This window comes from Thermobia domestica, chromosome 1, assembly GCF_964235325.1.
Source record: "Thermobia domestica chromosome 1, izTheDome1.hap1.1, whole genome shotgun sequence".
Classification (NCBI taxonomy): domain Eukaryota; kingdom Metazoa; phylum Arthropoda; class Insecta; order Zygentoma; family Lepismatidae; genus Thermobia; species Thermobia domestica.
The window spans coordinates 350,477,263-350,501,634 of record NC_137454.1 but is presented as its reverse complement, the minus strand read 5'-3'; the positions used below and the strand labels follow the sequence as shown (position 1 = coordinate 350,501,634).

General features: G+C 35.0%; 1 protein-coding gene across 1 annotated transcript; it reads right to left on the bottom strand.

Moving 5' to 3' along the window:
- Positions 1 to 2,648: 2,648 nt before the first annotated feature.
- LOC145668172 (uncharacterized) lies at positions 2,649 to 22,713 on the bottom strand. Its single transcript, XM_081735800.1, has 4 exons — positions 22,620 to 22,713; positions 15,032 to 15,083; positions 9,183 to 9,380; positions 2,649 to 3,296 (listed from the first exon to the last, which is right to left on the bottom strand). The coding sequence occupies exons 1-4, from the start codon at positions 22,652 to 22,654 to the stop codon at positions 2,787 to 2,789; spliced, it is 795 nt and encodes a 264-aa protein (XP_081591926.1). The 5' UTR covers positions 22,655 to 22,713; the 3' UTR covers positions 2,649 to 2,786.
- Positions 22,714 to 24,372: the final 1,659 nt, after the last annotated feature.

Genomic DNA, 24,372 nt, shown 5'->3' with positions numbered 1-24,372 from the left:
AACCTAGATACATTTTGATTGTATTTCAGCATATATGTTCAGATATTTAATGAGGTTTAGTAAGTGACATGTTTCATGGAAGATCTGCTATTATGCCATAGATACTGCATATTAGTAAGTCTTTTTGTTATTTCTATAATTAGTGTAAATATTATTTGTGCTTATATAATTGAAGATTATGGTAAAAAGAGTTCAATTTTGCATTAGTATGGAGAGCATTCAGTTACATTCAATTCATATCCCGAAGTGCCTTGTTTGGCTTTTGTGCTCATAATTTTCAGCTCAATTTTGCAGTTTATAAAGAATATAAAATAAATCATCATCTTTTCTTTCTCACATATCTAAGTATAATTAGACTTTATTCATTACTTTTAACCTACTATTGCAAATTATTTGGCTTGAATTATGTAATACATTTTCCGTCCTTCCAAACAATCATAAAACTTTTCTCAGTATTACCTAGTTATTTTGAGTCAGGTTCCCGTTTTAAGCAATTATCACTGTTGTATATTTTATTCTTTTTAATACCATTGTTTCCAGAATGAAAAGAACTGAAGCTAATAGTGAAATCTGTGCAACTACTTTTACCGTAATTAATGTTTCAAACTGTAAGATATGTAACGTTTAGCTGTGATACCTATAGTCACTGTTACCATTAATATGTTAACGCATTGATTCCATTACCGGACTCAGCCGAGATATTAGTTTTAGCCATGTTGTGCAAAATAAATAAATAAATATATAAAAAAGTATTAAAGAGTTATCGTCTAAAGCAGGGTTCTCAACCTGGGGGTCGCTAGAGGTTTCTTTGGGGGTCGCGAAGATAAGTGGAAGAGAACCATATAATTAGAATCTAATACCGGAAACTATTTTTAAGTATTATTTTGAATTTTGTTCTGATAGGTATATTTTTATTTTTGTACATACTGTTAAGAACAACAAAAAATAGTTCTACTAAACATTTTCAACAGGTGCAGAGTTGTTTAAAAATTAATGTAAATGAAAGCTGTACGATCTGAAACTGATGAGAATCCCATATTAAAATACCAGAAAAATACAGATGCAACAAAACCTACATATTGAAATACAGTTAAAATTGAAAGCTAATGAGATACCTGAGCGTGGTGTGATTTCACTGGTGCAGCAATGTCCGATTCAATCTTCGTGACGCTTATTATCAAATCATTTTCAACTCATAATCGATCTCTTGTCTTTGTTTTAATGTTTACCATGGAAGGAAAAGAAAAAAACACTTTCGCAAAGGTACAATGTAGCAAATGGAATTATTACTTTAAAGCAGCAGATACCAAACCAGGATATTTTTCTCTTCTCTCCAGCCAGAACTTTACCAAGACTTCGTTACAGAAAACCAGTTGTAAGTACTTATCGCATGATAATTCTATTATTAGTTAAGAAGATGTGTGCTTAGATCAGTTACATTAATGTCCTATTCACTGAAGAGGTTCTATATGTATCTTGAACCAGCACTTTCACTGTAGGGAAGAATTATACCTAAGTATTCTACCATCTGCTTCTGAAACCCTTTTAGATGTTTGCAGATTAAACTGGACAGGATTTGTGAGGTGGCCTCTCGAAAATTAAGATACTCAATAACTTTTCTAACAACTGTCCAAGTTTTTAACCAAAATTAGAAATCATTTTAATTTTTTATCATACAATTGAAAATTAAGGGAGTTATGAAGTTATAGAATTTTCAAACGGCCTCCATTTTGAAAAAAGATATATATGATTGTATTCGATATTTGTAATATGAATGAAGTGAACAAATTTGGTTTTAATCCATTCGCGTTTAGGGAAGTTACTGTATCCAAATTTGGTTTTAATCCATTCGCGTTTAGGGAAGTTACTGTATCCACTATATACAAGAAATAGATTTTACTATTATAGAAATAGATTAATATCGGGAGATCTCCGAATAGGTATATGAAAAATCCCACAGAAGCTTATTAGAAACCAGAAATTAAAAGGGGTCGCTTGCAAGAGGATGTGATAAAATGCGGGTCGTGATAAGAATTAGATTGGGAACCACTGGTGTGCAGTAATGGACAGATATACGAGGGCTATCCAGAAAGTAGATTACGTTTTCGTCTGTGTCCGCTAGGGGCGGGGCTAGCGCGGCCATCTTGGGGTCAGAGCGTTGCGCAGCTCAGTCGGCATCTAGCCGTGCTAGTGAGAGGTTCGTGCTGTGCTCCGTTAAGATACTGTGACGGTTTGAAATGTCTGCGTTAATTGATTTTTTATTCCAAAACGTAATCTACTTTCTGGATAGCCCTCGTACACTCTTGTACAAAAAAAAAAAATCTTGACTACTCACCTTGTTTTATATAAAGCTAACTTCTTGCAACGTAAGGAGGAAATTGTAATGCTTTGGCTTTAAATAGAAACCTAAAGAAAATCCACATTTGATTTATTTCAACCGTGGGTAAGAGTACAGAGCCTTTCAAAGTGAGATGAGTCACAAGGTCTTTTTGACAAGACTGTGAGCACGAACCTACAGACATAGTAACAGCACAATCTTGTAAGGTTTACCAGCGTGATCTTAATACTACTACTACCGCTACTACTACTACTACTAATAATAATAGAATAACTTACAAGGAAAGCTAATAAAATGTTTATGATTAGAAAATTATTTTTATTACAGCAAGTTTATTATGATTACTGCACAAAATATTTTAGAATTCAGAAAACACTATTTTTTGATATTGTGTGGTAAGGAAGAAACAAATTGCACTTTGTATTGACACATTACATTTGATATAGTACTAGTACCTACGACCCAAGTGCACATTTGTATAAGTTGTCGTATTTTTGACTTTCGCCTGCTCCTCTCGTTCTGATATATGAGTGTAAGTAGAATAACCTTGCAGTAAAGGTGGAGGTGGTACGGTGGTTGTGGTAACATCATAAGTCGATCCAGCCATTCCTCTATTAGCAATGTTACCCAAAACTCCGTAACCTCCAAATAAAGGTGGAGGAGGTGTAGTGGTTGTGGTAGTTGTGGTAGTAGACATAGTTTTATTACTTATTCTCATAAAGGTTTGATAACCTAGGGCTAAAGGTGGTGGAGGTACGGTGGTAACATCATAAGATGGTTCGTATCGAATAAGATTGTACTTGACATAGGTAGGTACCTTCAGTTTATAGTAGGCCTGCGTACTTCCATAACCAAAGTTGAACAACGAATCACAACTTAGTTTATACTGGTTAAAATATGTTCCAGTAGGGCACAAGTAGGATTGTTTTCTGTAGCTGCTGTCGCAAACGTGATACACCTAAAAATAGTAATAATAATGCTATATACAAACAATTCAATACTGTATTATTTTATTTATTTATATTTACGAAACATTTGGAAACACTTCTAGATATAACAATCCTGTATTGTTATCGTCGTAAATGACATTTAAGAGGCCTAGTCACTGCGAAATTAAAATACTGCTAAATTTACAGTAATTATGTGGTATCTTTAAATAGATAAAAGATAATCGAAATGTGGAACAAAAGCGCGCTAGACAATATTATTTTGCATAACGTACCGTTATCAAGAAACACCTAGTAACTTTCCGTTTGCAGCCATTTAGAAACGCGAAAATATATGCCAATTTTCTAAATAGTTCGAAATCGAAACTAGATAAATTAGTCGTGATAATGGTATCGCATGTAAAATAATATTGTCTAGCGAGCTCTTGTTCGACTTTTCGATTATCTTTTATCTATTTGAAGACATCACACAATTACCGTAAAATTAGAGGCACTTTAATTTCGCTGTAATGGGACCTCTTAACTAGCAAATTTCCTTTGGGTTAGTGCGGGAAGGCTAGAATTATGACAAGTACTGATACTGCCAGAAGTGCATAAACATTTTGTGGTTTAGAAGATATTCCGTGTAAATAACATGGGAAATATTTTTCAGTTCTTTATAAAACCACTCTAAAGTTGCAATATTTTTTATTTTTGGTGATTTATCAAGGTAATGCTAACGAAAACATACAAGCATACCGAATTGCAAGTTTTTATTTCAATTCCAAGTACCTAAAATATGAGACAATAAGTCCAGAAGAAAGCCCATTTTAATAAGATACGAAATTTCTTCATCCCCCCTTTAGACCCCTTAAAAATTAATAATATTCACTTTTGGCAATTTTTGGGGGGTTAGTCCTCGAAAGCTACAATCATGTCGATTTTCAAATTTCCACGTCAACCGGAAGTACCACTCAGTTCATGTTGTTTCATTTATATTTTTCCTATTGCTTCATGTTTCATTAATTCAAAATTAGAAAGTGACGACTAACATGATTTATTTACTTTAATTAATATTCAATTTGTCTAAGGTAGTTTTTGCAAGATGGTAGAATTCTATCGAACTTCCTTACAATCGTTTTCAATAAGATATTATTTTAATAATTCACCTCCTTAAGCATTTGTTTGATTTTGCATCAAAATGATTAACCCTTTTATTTGCTATATTCAGTTACTGAAAAAAGTTTTCAAAACTTCGTGTAGGTTTTCCTGCGCAATGAAAAATATAATTGCATAAAATTACATTGTTAACCATGATGTATGAAAAGATTGCTATAATTTATAAATTTAAATTAACCACATGGCATTGATGGTCATGGGTACAGATTTAAATCTAATAGTAATTGAACTTTGGGAAATATCATATTCAAGGGGACGAACAATTCTGAGTGTAGTAATTGTAGTAGTTTTCTTTCTTTTCGAGCAATTAACTCTTTAAATATTATAGCAAACATTCAACTTAACGAAATGGTTATTCTATTTCGTACTATTTGTTAATTTACTAAAATGTTATTGCACGTTTTGGTAATTAAAATTATATGACTGTTACGTAAAATTCAATGTTGTCTTTTCATTACTTCAAGCATCAGTTAATTTAAAACATATTCTAGACAGACCAGAGAATTTTTGAAGGACATTACTTTTGCTTACTAAATAATTGGATGCACTTTTACATCCACATATATTTTGAACATTTTTTCCATTAGATTTTCTTTATAAATTATTTTTTATGATTATTTGCATAATCAAATTAATTTCTTGGTTAAGTCTGAGAATTTTTTTCATTACAGCTATGCAGCATTTGTACATGTGCATTTCTATTACAGCTGCAAATATCATCTGAAATATTCACTTACGCATATATTGAGATTTATTAATTCCCTGCTTATTTCCCTAAAGCTTTGGGAGTACCATGGGATTTCAATTCATTCGATTTTATTTCAGCGTTCCTTTCAGCAGCGAGGCTTTCTTAGACGTTGACGTACAGTTTAATCATATGAGCTTCTACTGGGAATCGAATCCGGTCCCCTATGTCAAAGGAGCGTGCAGTATCTGCTTAGCCATGAGAAAGCTCTACGAGTACCATGGGAGAAATAAAATTCCACGTTTTAAATTTATTTCTTGTATTAATCGTTATTATTATTATTATTATTATTATTATTATTATTATTATTATTATTATTATTATTATTATTATTATTTTGGCACTAGGCTAGGCAGTGGCAGATGTAGCCCGGGGGCGAGGACTAAGCCCTCAAGTTTTTTTTGAGTTACAAAAATAATTAAATCTATTTTTTATGTATTTTTAAAATGTTATTGTATACTCATGATATACTTGTCATAGTCTGACACCTGGCTGCCCCCCACCAGTTTTTACCTTCTGGATCCGCCTCTGAGGTTAGGAAAGATGAAGTTTGAACCCTGAACTAGGCACTAGGCTAGGAAAGATGAAGTTAACCTAAACTTCATTCCCAGTCGTTGCGTACAAAGTCATTACAAATCTTTAATTTGCCGCCCGAAATCAATTTCAAATTTATTATCGAAATACTATTTAATTATTATTTATTTCTACAAACTAGCTACTACAGTAGAGTCAAGAATACTATCGCAAAATACCTGTTACCTGAGCTTAGCATTTTTAAGGATATGTACAGTAACAAAGTCAGTTTCTGTATAATTTGAAGCGGAGCAGTTTAAATGTGTGTTTCATTTTCATATGTCTTTGAGAATTTTAATACAAATACTTATTTTAATACACATATTTAATGCAATTATTTTATGCAACTTTGATGAACCTGGTCCTACTGACGCCCCCCTCCACAGCATCGGCACCAGTAACATACGTACAACTTCATGACATGTTTAAATTTGCAAAATATTAAGAAAATGATACCGTAATTAGTTTTCTCCATTTTTAGAAAAAAATTATTTATGATCCTTTCAATTTTATTTTTTTTTAAATGTCCGTAATTTAGTAATACTAAGTTGAAAGTTTCTATAATTTATTATATCTAGATTTTTTTTGTTTTTTTACAAAAAATAGTGTACAATACATTTTGAAAGCTTCGTTGTATGATTGTCGTCCTGAAAATAAAGAACATTTTAATATGGTTGAATAAAACCAAAAGATATCAGAAAACCACAGGACCTTGCTCTACTTTTCTATGTAATCATTGTAGTTGTCAAGACACTTATTATAACGTGGGACCAGTTTATCAATGCCGATATTATACTCATCTGCGCCAAAGATTTGAGCCAAGCTGTCAATGCTTGCTTGAGTTCCTCATCATTTGCAAACTCTTTTTCCACCCAAAAGTTCCTTAAGTTTTGAGAGTAAGTGAAATGTCTGTTTTCCTGAATTTCTTCTTCGATTTTTCCTTCAGTTCTTCCGTAACAAGTGATGGCCGATCTTCACTCCGATCTTCATTATGTACGCTGGTCCTTCCTTGATTAAACATAACGCAATATTTCCTCACTGATGACTCATCCGTTATGCTATCACCATAAATATTCTTTATTTGCCTATAAATTTCAATATTCTTAACTTTTTGCGAGTTCAGAAAACGAATGACAGACACTCCGTACTTGACATTTGGCGGGATTTTCGATTGGTGCCGCCATTTTTAATAGCTGCTAAAATAAATAATGTGACCGCACAGCATTGAAACTCAGCTGACGCTGAGGTGGAGGAAGGCGTGACAAACATCTTGGCATTTGAAGACGGCGTTCCAAGTTCCCTTTACATGCTGCTAGCAAATGAGAGGCCAGCGGTATTGCCACGTATATTTTGTACACATCCACGTCTATCCCCTGTCACCTGATCACGCTGTAGTTTGTCTACTTACCATAGCCACAATCCTTTACCACTTGGCAACATCGCGCCAGAGCTTACGTTTGATTCCTTTAGCTGAAATGCCAAGATGTTTATCACAGGCTTTAACTGCCGGGCAGCAGATCGCAGTGTTGGGGGTCGGCGCCCGCACGATGCGCAATCGTTCTTTACTTCCTGCATGGTCCTCGGACTGCTACCTGCCAAACATGAGCTGTATGGAGTAATGTACACAATTGAGCTGCTCGGGCGAACATAATAAATGCCATTGTCGGGAAAGTTGTGTTATTGTGTAAAATGAGTTGGGATCGAACCACAGAATAATATGTAGGTAGTTTAATTTTGGGAATTTACCTACAGATGGCATGAAAAACATGTCTGGCATATGATTGCATGAGAATGTTGATCATCCTTTTCTAGTATACTCCCAAGTAAGAAAATGTGACACACAATTAAATTTCCCCGAAGTGCTCAATTATAGTGAATGAAAACTTAAAACCTATGTGTCACATTTGAAAACTGTTGATGGTTACACCACAATTGCATGCACACACACACACACACACACACACATATATATATATATATATATCGGGATTGGACAAAAAATCTAAAACGTTTGCAAAAGTATGAAAATCATACCTAGTATGGTGTGGGACCTCCTTTTGCGTCCAAAACAGCTTGGATCCGAAATGGAAACGACGTATACAGCTCCCGAATCATGGTGTGTTGAAGTTTGTACCATTGTTCCTCCAAAACATGTCCCAGTTCTCTAACAGATGCTGGTGGAGGGTAATGAGACCGAACACGCCTTTCTAACTCAGACCCCAATGGCTCAATCATGTTTAGATCTGTTGATTGTGGGACCCAGGGGAGGTGTGATAGCACATGGTCATGCTCCTTAAACCATGATTTCACCGTTTTTGCAGCGTGACAGGGTACCAAATCATCTTGGTAGATGCCATCATCATCAGGGAACAATATTTGGACCATGGGTAGAACCTGACTCCCAAAATGGCTTCACACATATTAGCATTCATCATTCCATGCAGGGCTGTGATGGGACCTGGAGAAAACCACGATATCACTGCCCATATTTTAACAGAACCATCCCAATGCTTTACAGTTGGGAGCAGACAGTCTGTATCATAGGCTTGCGACGGTGTTCTACATACGTAAACACGACCGGCTGTTGGAAACAAGGAAGGTAGATTCATCGGACCACATTACGGGTTTCTACTGCTCATAAGTCCACGCCTTGTGGTCCCTGCACCACTGGATACGCCTCTTCGCATTTACTGCTCTGACCAGCGGTTTGGCGATAGCGGCTCTGCCATGAATTTTCATTATATGAAGTGCCCGTGGCACTGTTTTCGATGAAACGGGTTCTGTAGGCCGGAATTGAGTTCAGACGTAATTTTCATTGCAGTGGTCTTCTTTTTAGCTGCTACAATCCGTTTTAATGCCCTCCGGTCCCTATGTGACAGGATTGTCTTTCGACCACTGTTGTGCTTTGCAGACGTCATTTGCTCATGAATTGTGTATGCCCACCTGATATTGGACACAGTGCCTTTCGATATCCCGACAATGTTCGCCACCGTTGCCAATGAATCTCGAACCAGACGGGCACCAACGATCATGCCTCTTTCGAAGTCTGTCAGGTCGCCCATTTTACCGCACCACTTTCACACCAGGACACTCACAGGTGAACTGGTTACTGCTCACGAAAGAGGAAGGTCCACATAACACAGTGAAAACAAAAAAACAATCGGCAACCACAACACGTGTTGTACAGTGGAGGGCCAAACTTACGTGTCCTGTATGAAGTGTTTTAAGATTTTTGTTTACCCCTGTATATATATATATATATATATATATATATATATATATATATATATATATATATATATAAAAGTGTGCACTTTTCACAAGACATGATCATTAAATCTTGTCTATTTCACGGTGATGTCTTTAAATAATTCTGTTTCAATAATGTCTTAAAGTGAAAAGATGCATTTAGTATACATACCCGACTCCCGGTCCCTGGATCGGCATAGATACCAGGAGAAGGTTGATTTTCACAGCGGAAACTTGCTACTGGTGTATATCTCAAAGCAGGATAATTGATTCGTTGTACTCCAGGAATTCCAGCCGTTTTGATGTAATTATATTGTGCAGGAAACCTATACTGAGCCAGAGGAACTTGCTGGTAATAAAAGACATGTGCCTGTTTTAAAAGTAAAGAAAATCATTATCACATGTAATGTATAAAGCCAGATTTCATTTTTTAAAAATAATTATATTACCCATAATAACATTTCCTTCTATGATCGCAATTGAAGAAGTCCGAAGAAGTCCAACGAACATATGACGTTTTGTGTCAGTTGCAAAAACTATCACAGGTTCATAATCTTTTCTGTTTTGCACTGTTTTCATTTTCTTCATCAGGTTCTAAGAACTCCCAATTTATGACTGACAATTTATGATTTTTGCACAGAAACTAATACATGGCATTATAAGGAACATTAATCTGGTCTTATCTTATTTTCAGAAGCGTTTTTAATCGGACTCCTTCAATTTTTCTAACACATATTTAAACCGTAAAAACAAATACCCAGTTAGAATTAAAGTTTACACAACATAATATAGAAGTGCAAGTCAGTGAAGAGCAAATAATGTACCATATTAGATAGGCACGGTTTGAATTTTGGGGTGCAATATTCATACGCAAGAAAGAAAGGAAAATATGCTAAAGTAAGAATAAAGGGAAATCTATTTCCCTTCAACTGTTTTGACAACTGATCTTTTATCAAATATGAAACACGTATCATCTATACTCCCTATCTACCTTCTTACATGTATATACAGATTATTTATCAAAATAATAGACATACCTGAAGATGGAGATTCGTCTAATATCTGAGTTGCGAACGATCAAGGAAACGATCGCAGCGCCCCACTGTTGGTAGTGGTATAGACCAATAAAGCAAAATCCCTACTACGTGACGAGGAGTAGAACGGCAGTGTGGAGTGGACTGAGCAGACATTGATACTGTAAATTGGGTGATATCTCTGACTTCCTTAGAAGGCAAAATGTAGGCGCTTGGTTACGTAGTGTGAGCGTGGCGAAAGTGAAAATTGTATTCTTTATATCGTGAGAGACTGTTCCAAAGGTAATGACGACCTCCAATTCTTACGATATAAGCACATCGGTTAAGAGAAAAAGTGGTCGAAAAAGGAAATGTGGATATCTTTAGAAGAAACTGCTACTCCATATTAAAGGATAGTTAACGTGATATTTGTTATGAAGTGTGAAGATGTTCTGGTCAGTTTTCAATAAAACAGGCTTAAGTTCTCATCACTAAAAGTAAACTACTCCGTTTGGACTTTTTCAGGAGAAATGACTTATAACACGTTATAATGTTCTTAATGAAATATGAACAAAATCTCCTGAGAATGTTTTGAGAAAATCGTCAAGAAACTTTTCTCCTTTGAAATTTTCAAGAGAAATAGCTTACGCCAGATAATAGGGTTATTAATGAAGTCTTTGTTTATTAGGTATGAGCAAAATCTCTTGCGTTGTATTGGAGAAAATAATTAATCCTAGAAAAGAAAGTCCATTCTGAAGAATAAACTACCCCTGGTAGAACCGTTCATATAAAACCATTTACATTACATTGTAGTTTTATTAATAAAATAACTATTTATGAAACGTTATAAAATCGTTAAAAAATTAGTCCAAAAGAGCTACTTTTAAAAGTATATTACCCCTTTGTAGATATTTCAGGATAAGGTGGTTCATGAAAAAGAAAGTGAAATATGAAGGAAATTACCGGAATCTTATTAGTTAGTTTTAGATTGCCTCATAAACTTATCCTCAGGAATAAACAATATCTTTTGTAGTTGTCCTTTAAAAGTGATTAATATACATCAATAGAATTGTTAATGGTGAGATGGGGGTATTGGGGTTTAGTGTCCTTACAGCTCAACGTAGGTATGAGCTCCTTCCAAGTTTCAAGTTCGAACCTTTCAAGTCGAAGACGCTAGCGCTGAGTATATAACCACGAAGCAGATCGGTTGGTAATGATGCTTTGAATTATGAAATATTAACAAAACCTCCAGAATCATGTTTGACAAAATAGCAAATTTTGATTTCCACCCTTAAGTAAACTATCCTTAGACCCTATTTATGTAGGAAATCTTATGAAAAGTCGAAGTTTAAAGTTTGGTTTTAAGATGTTAACGGGTATGGCCTCCAGGCAGTGATAATTTCAGATGGCCGGGGAGGATGGAAGTACCCGCGGAGCAACAAAATCACCCCTCAGATCTATATCGCCTATTGTTTTCTATTGGGATTCTCAGTATTTTCGAAGTGTTAATTTTCACCCTCAGTGAATTAAAAACCCCTTCTTCCCGGGAGAAATCTTTTGAAATCACCACTGTCTCCAGGTGAGTGAAATGCTCCCTAGTGGCTAAGCGTTTAGAGTACGTGCCTCTAACATGGGAGACTCGGGTTCGATCCCGAAGGGAGTTCATGTGGTTCGGATTCCACGTTAAACTGTAGGTCCACATCTCATATAGCCTCGCTACTGAAAGGGAGCTAAACTGAAAATCAAATTTAATCAAATCCAGGTGTACAGAGAAAAAAACCGTATATCGCATACGTAAAACTTAGGTTACATGCACAAATCGTGTAGCTTTTGGATTTAAAGTAGATTATATATAAGAGCTTGCAGCAAACGTGTAATTGAAAACGAAGGTTTAGAATACTGTTTGTATAAATGTTTCATCTATACATAATTTCCGTATGACTGTGTATAGGTGATAAAGATCACATATACAGCTGAATGTATATAAAATACAGCTGCTATACGTAACGTACGTATACGGACACTGTATGTACTATATGGAAGGCTGTTAGATGTAGAACATCCAGCAGCTGCATGATGTATTATCTAAGCGGGAAAAAGGCAGTACGTATGTAGCATATGTATAACATTTGTTCCGTACAGATCTCCGTAATAAACATATGGGTTCCGTATATGTGTACAATATGCCGCTGTCCGGCTAACGGATTTTTCTCAGTGTGAGTAAACATGTTCCAGGTGCACGAACGGACGAAGAAACAGAAATAAAATAATCCCTTCCTCGATATATAACGACCATGAAACTTCTAAATCCATTGGAAAGTCGAGTTCCATATTTTTACGATCGTTATAGTAATTTCTTCCCTTGTATCGTTACTCGAAAGTAAAAGAGTATACGTTTTGGAATTAATTATCAACATCATAAACGATACTATAGCAGACTATTAAATATATGTACAAAGCTCAAATTTCAATCGCCTATAGACACATATTAACAAATAAAGTATGTTCTTCCGGTAAAATGTTGAATTAACTGATGGATAGGCTACAATATGAAAGTTTGTTTGTGACCAACATCTTTCAATGGGTAGGCTTAAATTGTTCCTTGAAATCTACGCATAAAAACTCACGAATATTTGATATACTGGTTTGGTTGCTCCCCTTTAGCCACGTAGCGTAAACCTGCTTTAGCTAAGGTAAGGTTAAAATCTGTGTTCGTGCTCAACAGTTGAAGAAGACAAGGCTATGAAATGACGTTTCTAATTTCCATGTCAAAAATGGATTTTTAAAGTTCCTCTCCCTCTCCCCACACTCTTTTACCTATAGAAAAAGTTGTCATGAAAGAAAATTATATTATTGCATCTGGATGGTTCCTCGATAATAATTATATAGTGGAAAATTGTAGAGACATTGACAACTATTAATATCGCTAAAAGAATAAATGCAACTAAGCTGTTACCTCTGGAAAAAACATGAACGCTTTTATTTTTGTTGCAGAAGCTATAAGAAAAACCGGAATGGTATGTGTAATTTGTTCGCCTAATTAGTGAAATACAAGGCAGAAATTCACAATTTTAATCACAACAACTTTGGGAAAACATATTTATCATTATTGCATTAACATATCACACTTGTACGTAAATAAGCTCCAAAGAAAAGGCAATAATTTCAAAAAAAAATACTTCTCTTCAAGGACAATTTGGAACATAACTACATGCTACATAGAAAAACACACATTAAACTAAACATCACCATAAGAGCATACAAGGGCGCCGATTTCTCTGTAAATTTGGAGGGCCCATTTAGATGCAGAACGTATATATATATGTGAGGATTTTAAGGCAAATTGCATTCAAATTATGCCAAAAATGTATATTCATAAATACAATAGGGGAGTCTACATGAGCTTTGGGGGAGGGTCCGCCCCGGTCTCCCCAGGATCGACGCCCTTGAGAGCGTATCCAAGGAATTGCCTTCGGAGGCTTCAGCCTCTTTAAATTTATTATCTACATATTGTTACATTACAGTCGATGATTTAAACAGTTTTATGTAACGTATGTTTTAGTTTTATTTATAGCCTGATATGTTAAAATGAAATCCTGGATACGTATTGACTCATTACGTAATTTAATTACACATGCCATCTTTCAGAGAACTATTACACGAAACTAACTCATTATGTTTGAACTGACATATCTCTTGTACTGTGTCTAAAGCTGAACGTTTATATAATGCTATTTTATTAGTATGTTTTGTTTAACAAAATCCGTTCATATATTTACCCAGAAAGAAAACAGATCTATGAGAAGTCTAATTTTGCCTTTAATTTCCCTTGATAGGTTTAACCTTAGAAATTCTCCCTTTGTATGGCTTTATCAACTTTAAATTTTAAAGATCTCCTGCGTGTCAAAGCGGTTAGCATACGCGCCTTTCGTGTGGGAGTCCCGGGTTCGATTCCCGAAGGAAGCTCATATGGTTCGGATTTCACGTTAATCAGTTGGTCCCGTCTCATATAGCCTCGCCGCTGAAAGGAATGTTAAATTCAACAACAAATTTTTTAGACTTAGTCTGAGAGATTCTCTCTGTGTATGGCTTTGTCAGGTATAAAATTTAATTCATACTTAACAGATGTGTCAATTTAAAGGACTTTTAAGGCTAACGTCACATTACGCGTTATTGGCAACTCTGAGACAAGCTTGCAATCGAGGAATTTGTAAGCTTGCTGTAGCTTTGGTTAGATCTGCAGCCGTGCAAATGCAAGCTTGTGCAAACATACAGACTCATCATTGAAGGCTTGTATAAGGATATTAAAAGTCTTCAGGTAATCTCTCCGTCCGTCCGTCCAGGAGACAAATGAATCTCAGAAATTACCTAGTGGATCACCATAAATGTAAACCACTATATACAGGGTCAAAAGTTAAGGATCGAGTTTCTTTCTGTAAGTGATATTTAAACCTAAAGAAGTAGAAATGAATCGAAAATCGAATTTTCGAGTAAATTTAAACTACCTGATGTTCAACCTACAAATAACTACTAATTCACACTTTAACAATACCGGTATGTGGTCGGCACACCGCATCCTGTTGCCGTTATTTTGTATTTCTATACTAACTCCTCAATTATCACCCAATATAGACTTAATACAATTGCTGTACTACCTGTGAACGAAACCTGAGCAACACACTACAACGTTATGCTCACCTATTTAAATTAGTAACACACTACAACGTTATGCTCACCTATTTAAATTAGTAACACACTACAACGTTATGCTCACCTATTTAAATTAGTAACACACTACAACGTTATGCTCATCTATTTAAATTAGTAACACACTACAACGTTATGCTCACCTATTTAAATTAGTAACACACTACAACGTTATGCTCACCTATTTAAATTAGTAACACACTACAACGTTGTGCTCACCTATTTAAATTAGTAACACACTACAACGTTATGCTCACCTATTTAAATTAGTATTAAGTTTATAGTGGATGAAGAAGCTTACCTTTGTGCTTGCGATCAGAAAACACAGTAGAATACCAACCGCAATAATCTTTCTGTAAGAACAGAACAATCATATATATATATATATATATATATATATATATATATATATATATATATATATATATATATATATATATATATATATATATATATATATATATATATAATAAGATTACCATGTATAATAAATTCAAGATTATATTCGAAAATATTCAAAGACATACAAAACTGATATCAAATCATAAATCATATTTATATAAAGATCATTTCTCAAAGAGAATATCTTTCTTTTTAGAAATAAACATGAAATTATTTCCAAGAATATATACTAAACACATTATTTACAACACTTAACGGTTTCATGTTGAAGTTCAATGACTTACATTTTATCATTTCACAAAGGAGTATCAGCATAGAAACTGAGTACTACTTTTCTATACATAGATAGGTTATTAAATACGCTTTAACTTAATTAGAAAAGGAGACTGGTTTGATTTATTGCAAAGTTAGTTTTTCCATAAAAGCGTTTCATAATGGTAAATCTTATGGTAATCTTGGTGAACATGTGCAGAAATTTCCACCTCGGTCGATTGCTAATGTGGCGCGTGACACAGCTACTGTAAATACAGATTGGTGTTGTGATATTTTGGCACCGTTTCGAGAATGGAACAAAAAAAAAAAAAATATATCAAATTCTGTGTGCTCATAGAGAGGACTTCCATAGAAACATGTGAGATATTTGAAAAGCTTTATGACAACAATACCTTTCTCGTTTTCGTGCCTTTAAATGGTATATGGATTCATTTGGTGAAATAGAGTGTTTGTAAGAAGACGTGCAACCGAGTCCAATCAGGTCTGTCAGAAGAACTGAAATGATTATGAAAGTTCATGATATCATTTAAAATGACCAAAATGCAAGTCTTAAGTTAATATAAGATCTCAGTGAATAAGGAGATTATTTTTCAAACAATAAACAAGTATTTGAAGAAACGTTAGCTGTGTGTATCTTACCTCGATCGTTAAAGAAAAGCAGAAACTGAAAAGAGCGTATTGTTGTCCTAGGACGCAATGCTGTGATTGTTCGTAAGTTTTGAGCCAAGAAAAATATTGGTTTTACCACACTTCGCATAATTGTCAAACTTCTCCCGCTATGAGCATTTTCTTTCCCAAAAATTAAAAGTATCACTGAAGGTTTACTCTTTTATGATGTGTTCACCATTCAGATAGCAGTAAGAAGAATCTTAAACGCTTTTGCAGTCCAGAACTTTTAGAAGTAACTCCATTACTTAGTAAATTGGGCAAAGTTATGTATAACCACACGTAAGGTAAATTCGTACTTTGAATAAACCAAATCAATTGATTCCATTTTTTTTTTATTCATTTACATTTTACAGACCCAGTCCCGTTTCTCAATTGTCACACTGTAAAGCACTTTTAGCACATCACAAGGTTTCATCAATTACGACTGCAAATAAAAGTAAAACATTTCTTCAAATTGTCAACTGATAAATTGTGTTTTTAACTGATTTTAAGTAAATTGTCAATTCGTCCCGCTTATATCTATATCTACATCTATAGATACCTATATTTATCTCTCTCTGCCCCCTCTCTGTATATATCACAAACAAGGAACCAAGGGATCTTTACGTGTTAAAATGATCTTCATTAAAATGTGATTGCCCCATTTCATTGTCCTCCAAAATCCAGATGTAATGTCACATGTTCTTTGGAAGAAATTGTTTGGAGATATTTTGGATACTTTCTGGGTTTATGTAGACCTGTGAATCTATTCCGGTCCTTGAGTTCTGTGAATTGAAGTTACAACTAACCTCACAAAAAAAATAATAATAAAAAAAGAACACTAAAGCCTCGAACCTTTGTTACAAGTGACTTAAAGTCACTACTTTGTAACAATTGATACACTTTACCGTGAGAACTTTTTATTTTGTTTTTTACTCCAGTGATCGGGTTGATCTAGATAACACAAACAGATAAGGCGCGAAGTATCAGTAACTCTGTTGACTACGCATTTATGGTGAGGAGGTAGCCTAAACGTATTTACAATTTAGAAAATGTGAGAGGCATATCTATTTGTGTTAGTTCCTTATTATTTATAAGTTATGTTATTTATAAGAGAGTGATTGACCCACAGAAAGGTAAAATAAAGAAATATTTCAGTTACAAAACAGTATAACACCCTCGGCTTTTTTTTTTTTTTTTTTTTTTTGATCAGCTAGTTTGCATAATGTTCTACTGAAAAAATGAAATGAAATATTTCAGTTTAACTTACCACGAATATGCCTTTAGCATAAGGAAGATAATTAAGGCATGTGAATAATGATGGAAGAATTGGTGGATTGATAAAGTGGGAGGAAAGGAGCAGTACCCCCTAGAAACTCCATGGACACTGTGTTGTTTTAGCAGGAAATCTTGAACAAGTTTTTACTTACTTTGACAGATAAGCGTCCATACAAAAGAGAAATACGGACGAGTTGGTTTTGTGAATTGTAGATTTGTAGAAATATATCTGCTTGCAGATGCGCTTAACTTTATGGTGTGTCTAATAAGCTGCGAGTAATACTTTTAGCCGTATTTGGAACTGTAGTTGTGTAGGGGTTGCGATTAAATTTTCATCAGTGTAAAAAAGTAAAACAAAAACATTGTTTCCGTCCTTAACTGATTCCTAGGCGTAATATATAGAGTATATTAGTCGTATATACTTAGTGTAAAGCAAGTGGTTTAGGAAATGTAACAGCAAAAATTATTATTACACCCCTAGTAGCAATTAAGCTTTCGACCAGTTGGCCCGTGCTTGGCTTTTGACTTTCTATGCTTGCACTTTCAACGCATGCTTTCATACAATCTGCCTTTTGTTGTACTTGCAAACGATGCTTTAGACTCTTCGCAGAGCGCCATACCATCACTGGCCATTCGTTGGGTATTGACTTGCCGCCAACGTAAAACGCTTGCATCAAGCTTGAATGCAACACTGAATGCAAAGCTCCCCCAATGTAACTTCATCAATAGAATCCAGCTTGCGGAATGCTTGCAAGTTTTCTAATCAATGGAGTTGCAAGCTTGGCAGATTTCAAGCTTATAGCAAGCGATTTGCGAGTTTTCTCTGCTACTAGGTACCTCAACTACCACTAACTGTATAAAAGTATATCGAATGTATAATTATACCAATAATTTAACGTGTAACATACAAGTCAAAATTATGATGTGCTCAAGATATATAAGGTTAAAGGTCACTAACTTAAGATATTCACACACTTTTTTATTGATGTTCTTTGATTCATTGAAGTTCAGCGTCCTTTCTCAGCTCCAAGACTGTATGAAACAGGGATCTATAGCTCGAAGTGGAGGGGCTCTTGCACCTAGACCGCGTGAACCAAAGGTGCTCACGCTCATAGACGGGTCTAACATAAGAGCGTCGAAGGACATTCCCCCGCAACGACATAAGTACCAGTGCTGCTTATCAAAGCCCGGGTCTGTTTATCAATGTAACTAAAGTAGAATCGATCAAATCTTTCTCAGCCCACTTTATCCCGGAGTCCGTCCTGAATCCACCTGTGTGCGTCCTAGTCACTAGACCAGTGGTGAAGATTGCTGTTCATTGAGTACTAGAGGACTGAGGATAGCGCAGAATACTTTGTTTAACTGTGAATCTTTCAGTACCTTGACACTATAAGAAGTCTGTGCCTTTTACTGTAGAATAATACAGTATTTGATAAGTAATAGATACCTGCGTCAGCATACCCCACTTCCAACATTCAGTCTATCGTTTTCTTCAGTTTACTAAGTCCCTTTTCTAGTGGAAAGAAGGATTAAATAGTGACACCTTAATGTCAATATAAGAACATAAGAGAATGACAAATTAACGCTATAGAGAAGAGAAGAAACAAATAGTTGTTAAAGACCTGAGGTGGCAAACGTACGGTCTGGAAAGTCATGAGAAATAGCGCATGGTGATAGTTTTTGTCATACTGTTTGTATCGATCACTGTTGTTGTTTTATGGTTCCTTCTAGCGGGCTATTGAACATATAAATAGATCCCCCATCATTTTTGTAGTGAATAATAGTCCTCGAATCTAAACAGGTTGTCCATCTCTGTTATAGATAAAACGTTTATTTTATGTTTATCTATGTGCCACAGTCACGAAAAAAATAAGTCAGTCGTCAAGAGGAAAAAATATTCCCAACCCTGTTCATGTGAGTTAACTTCTTCGAGACACTTGCTGCTTTCACATGAGGTCTATAAACAGCTCTCTAAAACAAATCCAGCGTCTGCTGAAAAGCAATATTCTTCTCGATACTAAGCTTAGTGCTTTTAGACAGAGAAGAAAAAAAACTTGAATTTGTTTTCGAGGAAAACAATTAATTTATGCATAGTAGTTCACAAGTACCAGATTATCTATTATAATTAATTTAGATATCAAAATACTAATGATATACCCACAGGCAATTGAGGTGTGAACAATCAAAAGTGATTTCGGAAATTCAAGAATGCACTATTGGTCTAATACTTTGAAATGAAAAGGGAATTTTAACATCGCACGATTATGTCCTGGAGGCTGAAGGAAACAGATGATGAGTGAACGAAATGATTAATGAAAGGAACTGAGGAATGAAGTGGAAGGCAATAAAGAACTTTTAGAAACAAATGGACCCAATGCTGTTAAACACAAACTTACATAGTATAGCCTAGAATCGAGCCTATGACCTTGAAACCAAATGTGAGCGCTCTATCATTGAACCACTATAATTGTGACGGAAAGGCGCTTCCGATTCCGACGTCGATTGGTTGGGTAGTGGATCGATTTGGAGTTTAGTATTCTCTTCAGAGCAAGGCTATTTAAGATCTAGACCTATATCTTAACGTGAAATCTGAACCACATAAGCTCCCACTAGGAATCGATCTCCCGTGCCGAAGATGAGCACTCTAAGTATTATGAGGGAATTCCCCACGGATTCTATTGAAGTTAGGAAAAACATTCCGAACAATTTTGAAACGCACAAGGCCAAGGCGTAGTTAAGTAGAATATTTTATTTATTTTATTTTGTTTTGTATGTGAAATATATTTTTCTTTCTTTCTTCCTATATATATATATATATATATATATATATATATATATATATATATATTCTTATTATAGAAATTAGAAAATGGATATTCAGAGCTGTTTTGGTTTTCAAACACTTAATGCCAAGAAGCAAGCATATCTCCATGAAATCAGCATATTTTTTTCTTTGTTTCTTTCTTAACTCTTATCTAGTCGATCGCCAGTAGTTCGCCTAGAGCAAAACATCGCATAGGAAACAAGCTGATTCGACACGTGCCAATGTACCTTCTGAGCAGGGCTGGATGCTCATTTTTTCTCTTTCCTGCTTTCATGAAAAAATATATTTCTTCCCTTCTGTACAAAACATCTTATATATAATTCTTTTGCATATATATGGATTGATTTTAATGTTCCATGATTTTAATATAAATCCTAATTACAATAGGAAACCACATCAGTCTGTGCGTCTTAATATAATGGAATGTTATACAACCTTGTTTAAGATAATTGTAATGTTGGTTGCAGAAACACAAGGGACACAACGGCAAACGTCTCATTGTGCAAGCAAATTCCTAAAAGTAGTTATTCAGTTAATAAATGTCGTTCATTACGTTAGCTATCACTTCCTGCTACCTTCTAAGAAACGTCGCTGTCTGTAAGATTGTTGTCTATAAAGAAGCCCTTGGATACAGGCATAAAACATAGAATCTAGTTTGGGGTGATTGGTTGGAGACACAAAAATTAAATCAATTCGGTAAATGAAAAACCCTACAGGTTTTAATAAATTACTGTTTTAACCTAAAGTGTGAACTGGGTTTAGGGACAATAATATTTTAAAAATAATACCTTATTTTACTGATTTAGTGATGTGTTTCCTGAGACTCGCGTAAGTGGGACTAATAAGATTATAATGTCCTTTAATTAAATTATACGTCCGTTACTCCACACGATAAATCTCGAACGGAAGCGAAGTCCTTTTATTTGTAATAGGTAGCTAGAGTGGATATCTCGACCGAGTTTGTTAGTGGAAAATGAAATGAAATGAAATATTTGAGTTTTACGTCTCACGCTTATGCCGGCTAGGTTAAAGGAGACAGTGATGATGAGAAAAGAATGAAATGTTGGAATGAAGAAAGTGGTGGAAACGGGAAAACTCCGAGAAAATCCACACCCACGGCGTTTGTTCACCAGAAATTTCACTTGGTACGAGCTGGGATCGAACCCAGAACCCCATGCACCAGAAATTATAGCTCTACAGTTTGTTAATGCAGTGAACCCGTTAACATCTTAATGGGTAATCGTAATCTTAACGGTTGCTGTACACAAGAGTGCCGACTTTCCAAAATTTATGTGGATGCAAATCAATGGCGGGTCATGTTATATGCTTCAAGGATCTCTCGATATTTTTTGATTGATTTTCTTTCATTTTATAAACACTGTCATAAAGGGATCTCTTTTGCATTCACAATATAGGTCATTTTCTTTGTGAGGACTGCCTTTGACTAGGCCTTAGACAGGCAAGAAAGGGATAATTGTATTTCTTAGTTGCCTTTTCACAGACACATTTGAAACAATTATGTTTTAGACGTAAGAAATTTTAACTTCCATCTCAATGTTTTAATTGCTTGTTATTTTTTGCTAGTGGCAAATGAAAAGTATTTATTTTATTTTGTTTCTATCAAATTAAAAATCTTGTGAGTGCTGAAGCCCCGGAGCACCCATGTACTCGGCGCGCATGGCTGTACAGTATATATCCCATTTTACTATTGAAACAAACGCAAGAAAGTTACACATCTTGGAACCAGATGGTAGGGAACATTCTCCAGAGGTTGACTTCAACCGGACGAAATTGAAACTTCAAGCGCGTGATCTACAATCTCCCAGAGTAGATTTTATGTGAAAATAAAAATCTTTATATTTGAGTTTTACGTCTCGTGGTTATGCCGGTTAGGCTAAAGGAGACGGTGATGAGGAATAATGAGTGAAATGCTGGAATGAAGAAAGTGGAAAGAAACGGAAGCATTTCGAGAAGATCCACACACACGGTGCTTGCCCACCAGAAAGTTAACTTGGCGGGGGCTGGGATCGAGCCCGGGACCCCAAGCACCAGAGGTGAACGCTCTACCACTGAGCCACCACGGCTCCTATGTGAAATTAAGTTTCAAAATGAATTTGTTAAAGATGTTCTATTTTTGTACTTAGTCATTATGGCATTAACTTTTATTTAGCCTATGTTTGTTTGTTCTATGAAAATGTGTGTGCAGATAGATTTTGTCACACTATACCGATGCCAGTTAAACATACTAAAGACTTTTCAAGACAAAACATTAAAACTAATGTTAAAGAAACTGGACATTATATCCCCTTTAATCGGCTTAGTACCTCTGTCTATCGAATTGTCTTCCGTTTGATCACAAAGATGAGAAACTTTGTTTGAAAATATAAGACCAAATCTTAAAATGAAACTATTAAATGTAAATTCATATTGTAGTCCATAAAGAAAATGAAGAATAATGCATTACCGTTTCCGACAGTGATTATCCATCCAGTTATTCATGGCTTCTGTGTAGATATCTAAGCGGTAGTAGTTCTTACACTTTCAATGTTGTTCTGGATGTTTAACTGCAGTGACAACTCATTTTTAAATATTCATTGACTTTTTTTTAATTAAGAGGTTCAAGGTTAACTGGTTAAAAGCATTACTACAAACAGCATTTTTTTACACCTCTTTCCTTTTATGAAAAGGCAACTGCAATCAACAAAAGCAAAAGCCGTTAATTATACACAGATCTAGATTTTATATCTTAAAGGAATAGTAGTTGTAAACTTCCTTACATATGGTTTTTAAGTACTCTAATGAATGTAGCATAGCAATATAATAGCTACATTCCAGCACCAAAAAAACTGAAATAATAATAATGTTGAAGTTCCAGACAAGGTGATGTGGGTGCTTTTTTACAATTAGATTTCCATGGAATTGAAACGGGGATGTTATTTTTCATCTTCCCGTTATTCTAAAATTATTTGGGAAATGGCAAGCCTGGGGTGGTAACCTCGGAACTCATAAGGCCGACTGGGTATTTGTAAGGTTAAGTGACTGATGACTAGAGCAATCCATATAATTTTTAAAATAATAATCACGCTTTATCTTTTTTAAAATAAAAATTATGTTTTATTATGTATTATTTAAAATTTGTTTCCAACATGAATATTGGAACTATGGTTACCACCCATCTCGATTTACTTGGGGCAGTCCTGATCTCATTGTAAACGCTCTGGGTCGTGACGTTCCTCTGTCAGCGCTTACAATGTCCAGCTTCCATTGTTATTACATTAAAGTTTCATAATTTTGTACATTTTTTTTTTACCATTCAAATAAACGAAGAAGGGCTTTTCAAAATTTGGCCTGTACTATCACATGCAGTACCACATCTTCATATTTGAACTTTCACTACCTCAGAAGTCTGTATTATTTTTGTACACTCCGCATCAAAAAATTACGACAGCTAATGCCGTGCATTTAGGCCACCCAATATACACCATACACCATAATCGTGTCAGGTAAAGAGACCTCCATTCTCTCATCCTTTCTTCTCTCCCATACTAAAATTAGCTAACATGAGCGCAATTCTTATTTCAAATTACACATGTATTCGTTTCGATAAAATGAAATAAGAAAACCGAGACGAAACAAAATTCATAGGTTGACGTAGGGAGAAACTGAAACATACACAATGAAAAATTGACACGAAGTAAAGTTTATTACACAGAGATTCAGAAATGAGACAGAGAAAGAGAGAGAGAGACAAGAGGAGAGAAGAAAAAAGAAAAGGGAGAACAGATAAAACTGCGGAATTCAAACCTAGTATTAAATAAGAAAATAACCGAACATTATAATGTTCCGTTTCCAGAAATCCAACTGTAATATAGAAATAACATTAGTTTTTACATATTTTTTCAGAACTATTCGAATATCTAGATCATGCTTTAAACATTCATTATGTCTCTTTCATAATGGATAGCATGCTCAATTTCAAGTAGACCTGTAGATCTCCGAGACATATCTAGGATAATGTCAAAATTTACCACACATGCTTTGTTTCCAGGTGGTTCGATTGCAAATTCAGTAGTGTTCATTAGACGTACTGATCCAAAATACATTCTCATATACCGAGTGGGTACCGTTGGTCATTTCCTCCATTTCAGACTACTAATGCAAACTAAACGAAAACAACCAAAAAAGGGAAACGGGAAGACAAGAGAATCACAGAAACA

Coding starts and splice junctions, on each gene's coding strand:
- LOC145668172 (XM_081735800.1), bottom strand. CDS start 22,654: ATGAATAACTGGATGGATAATCACTGTCGGAAACG. Junction 15,084..22,619: donor GATAATCACTGTCGGAAACG/GTAATGCATTAT, acceptor CTGTTCTTACAG/AAAGATTATTGCGGTTGGTA. Junction 3,297..9,182: donor ATCCAGGGACCGGGAGTCGG/GTATGTATACTA, acceptor TACTATTTTTAG/GTGTATCACGTTTGCGACAG.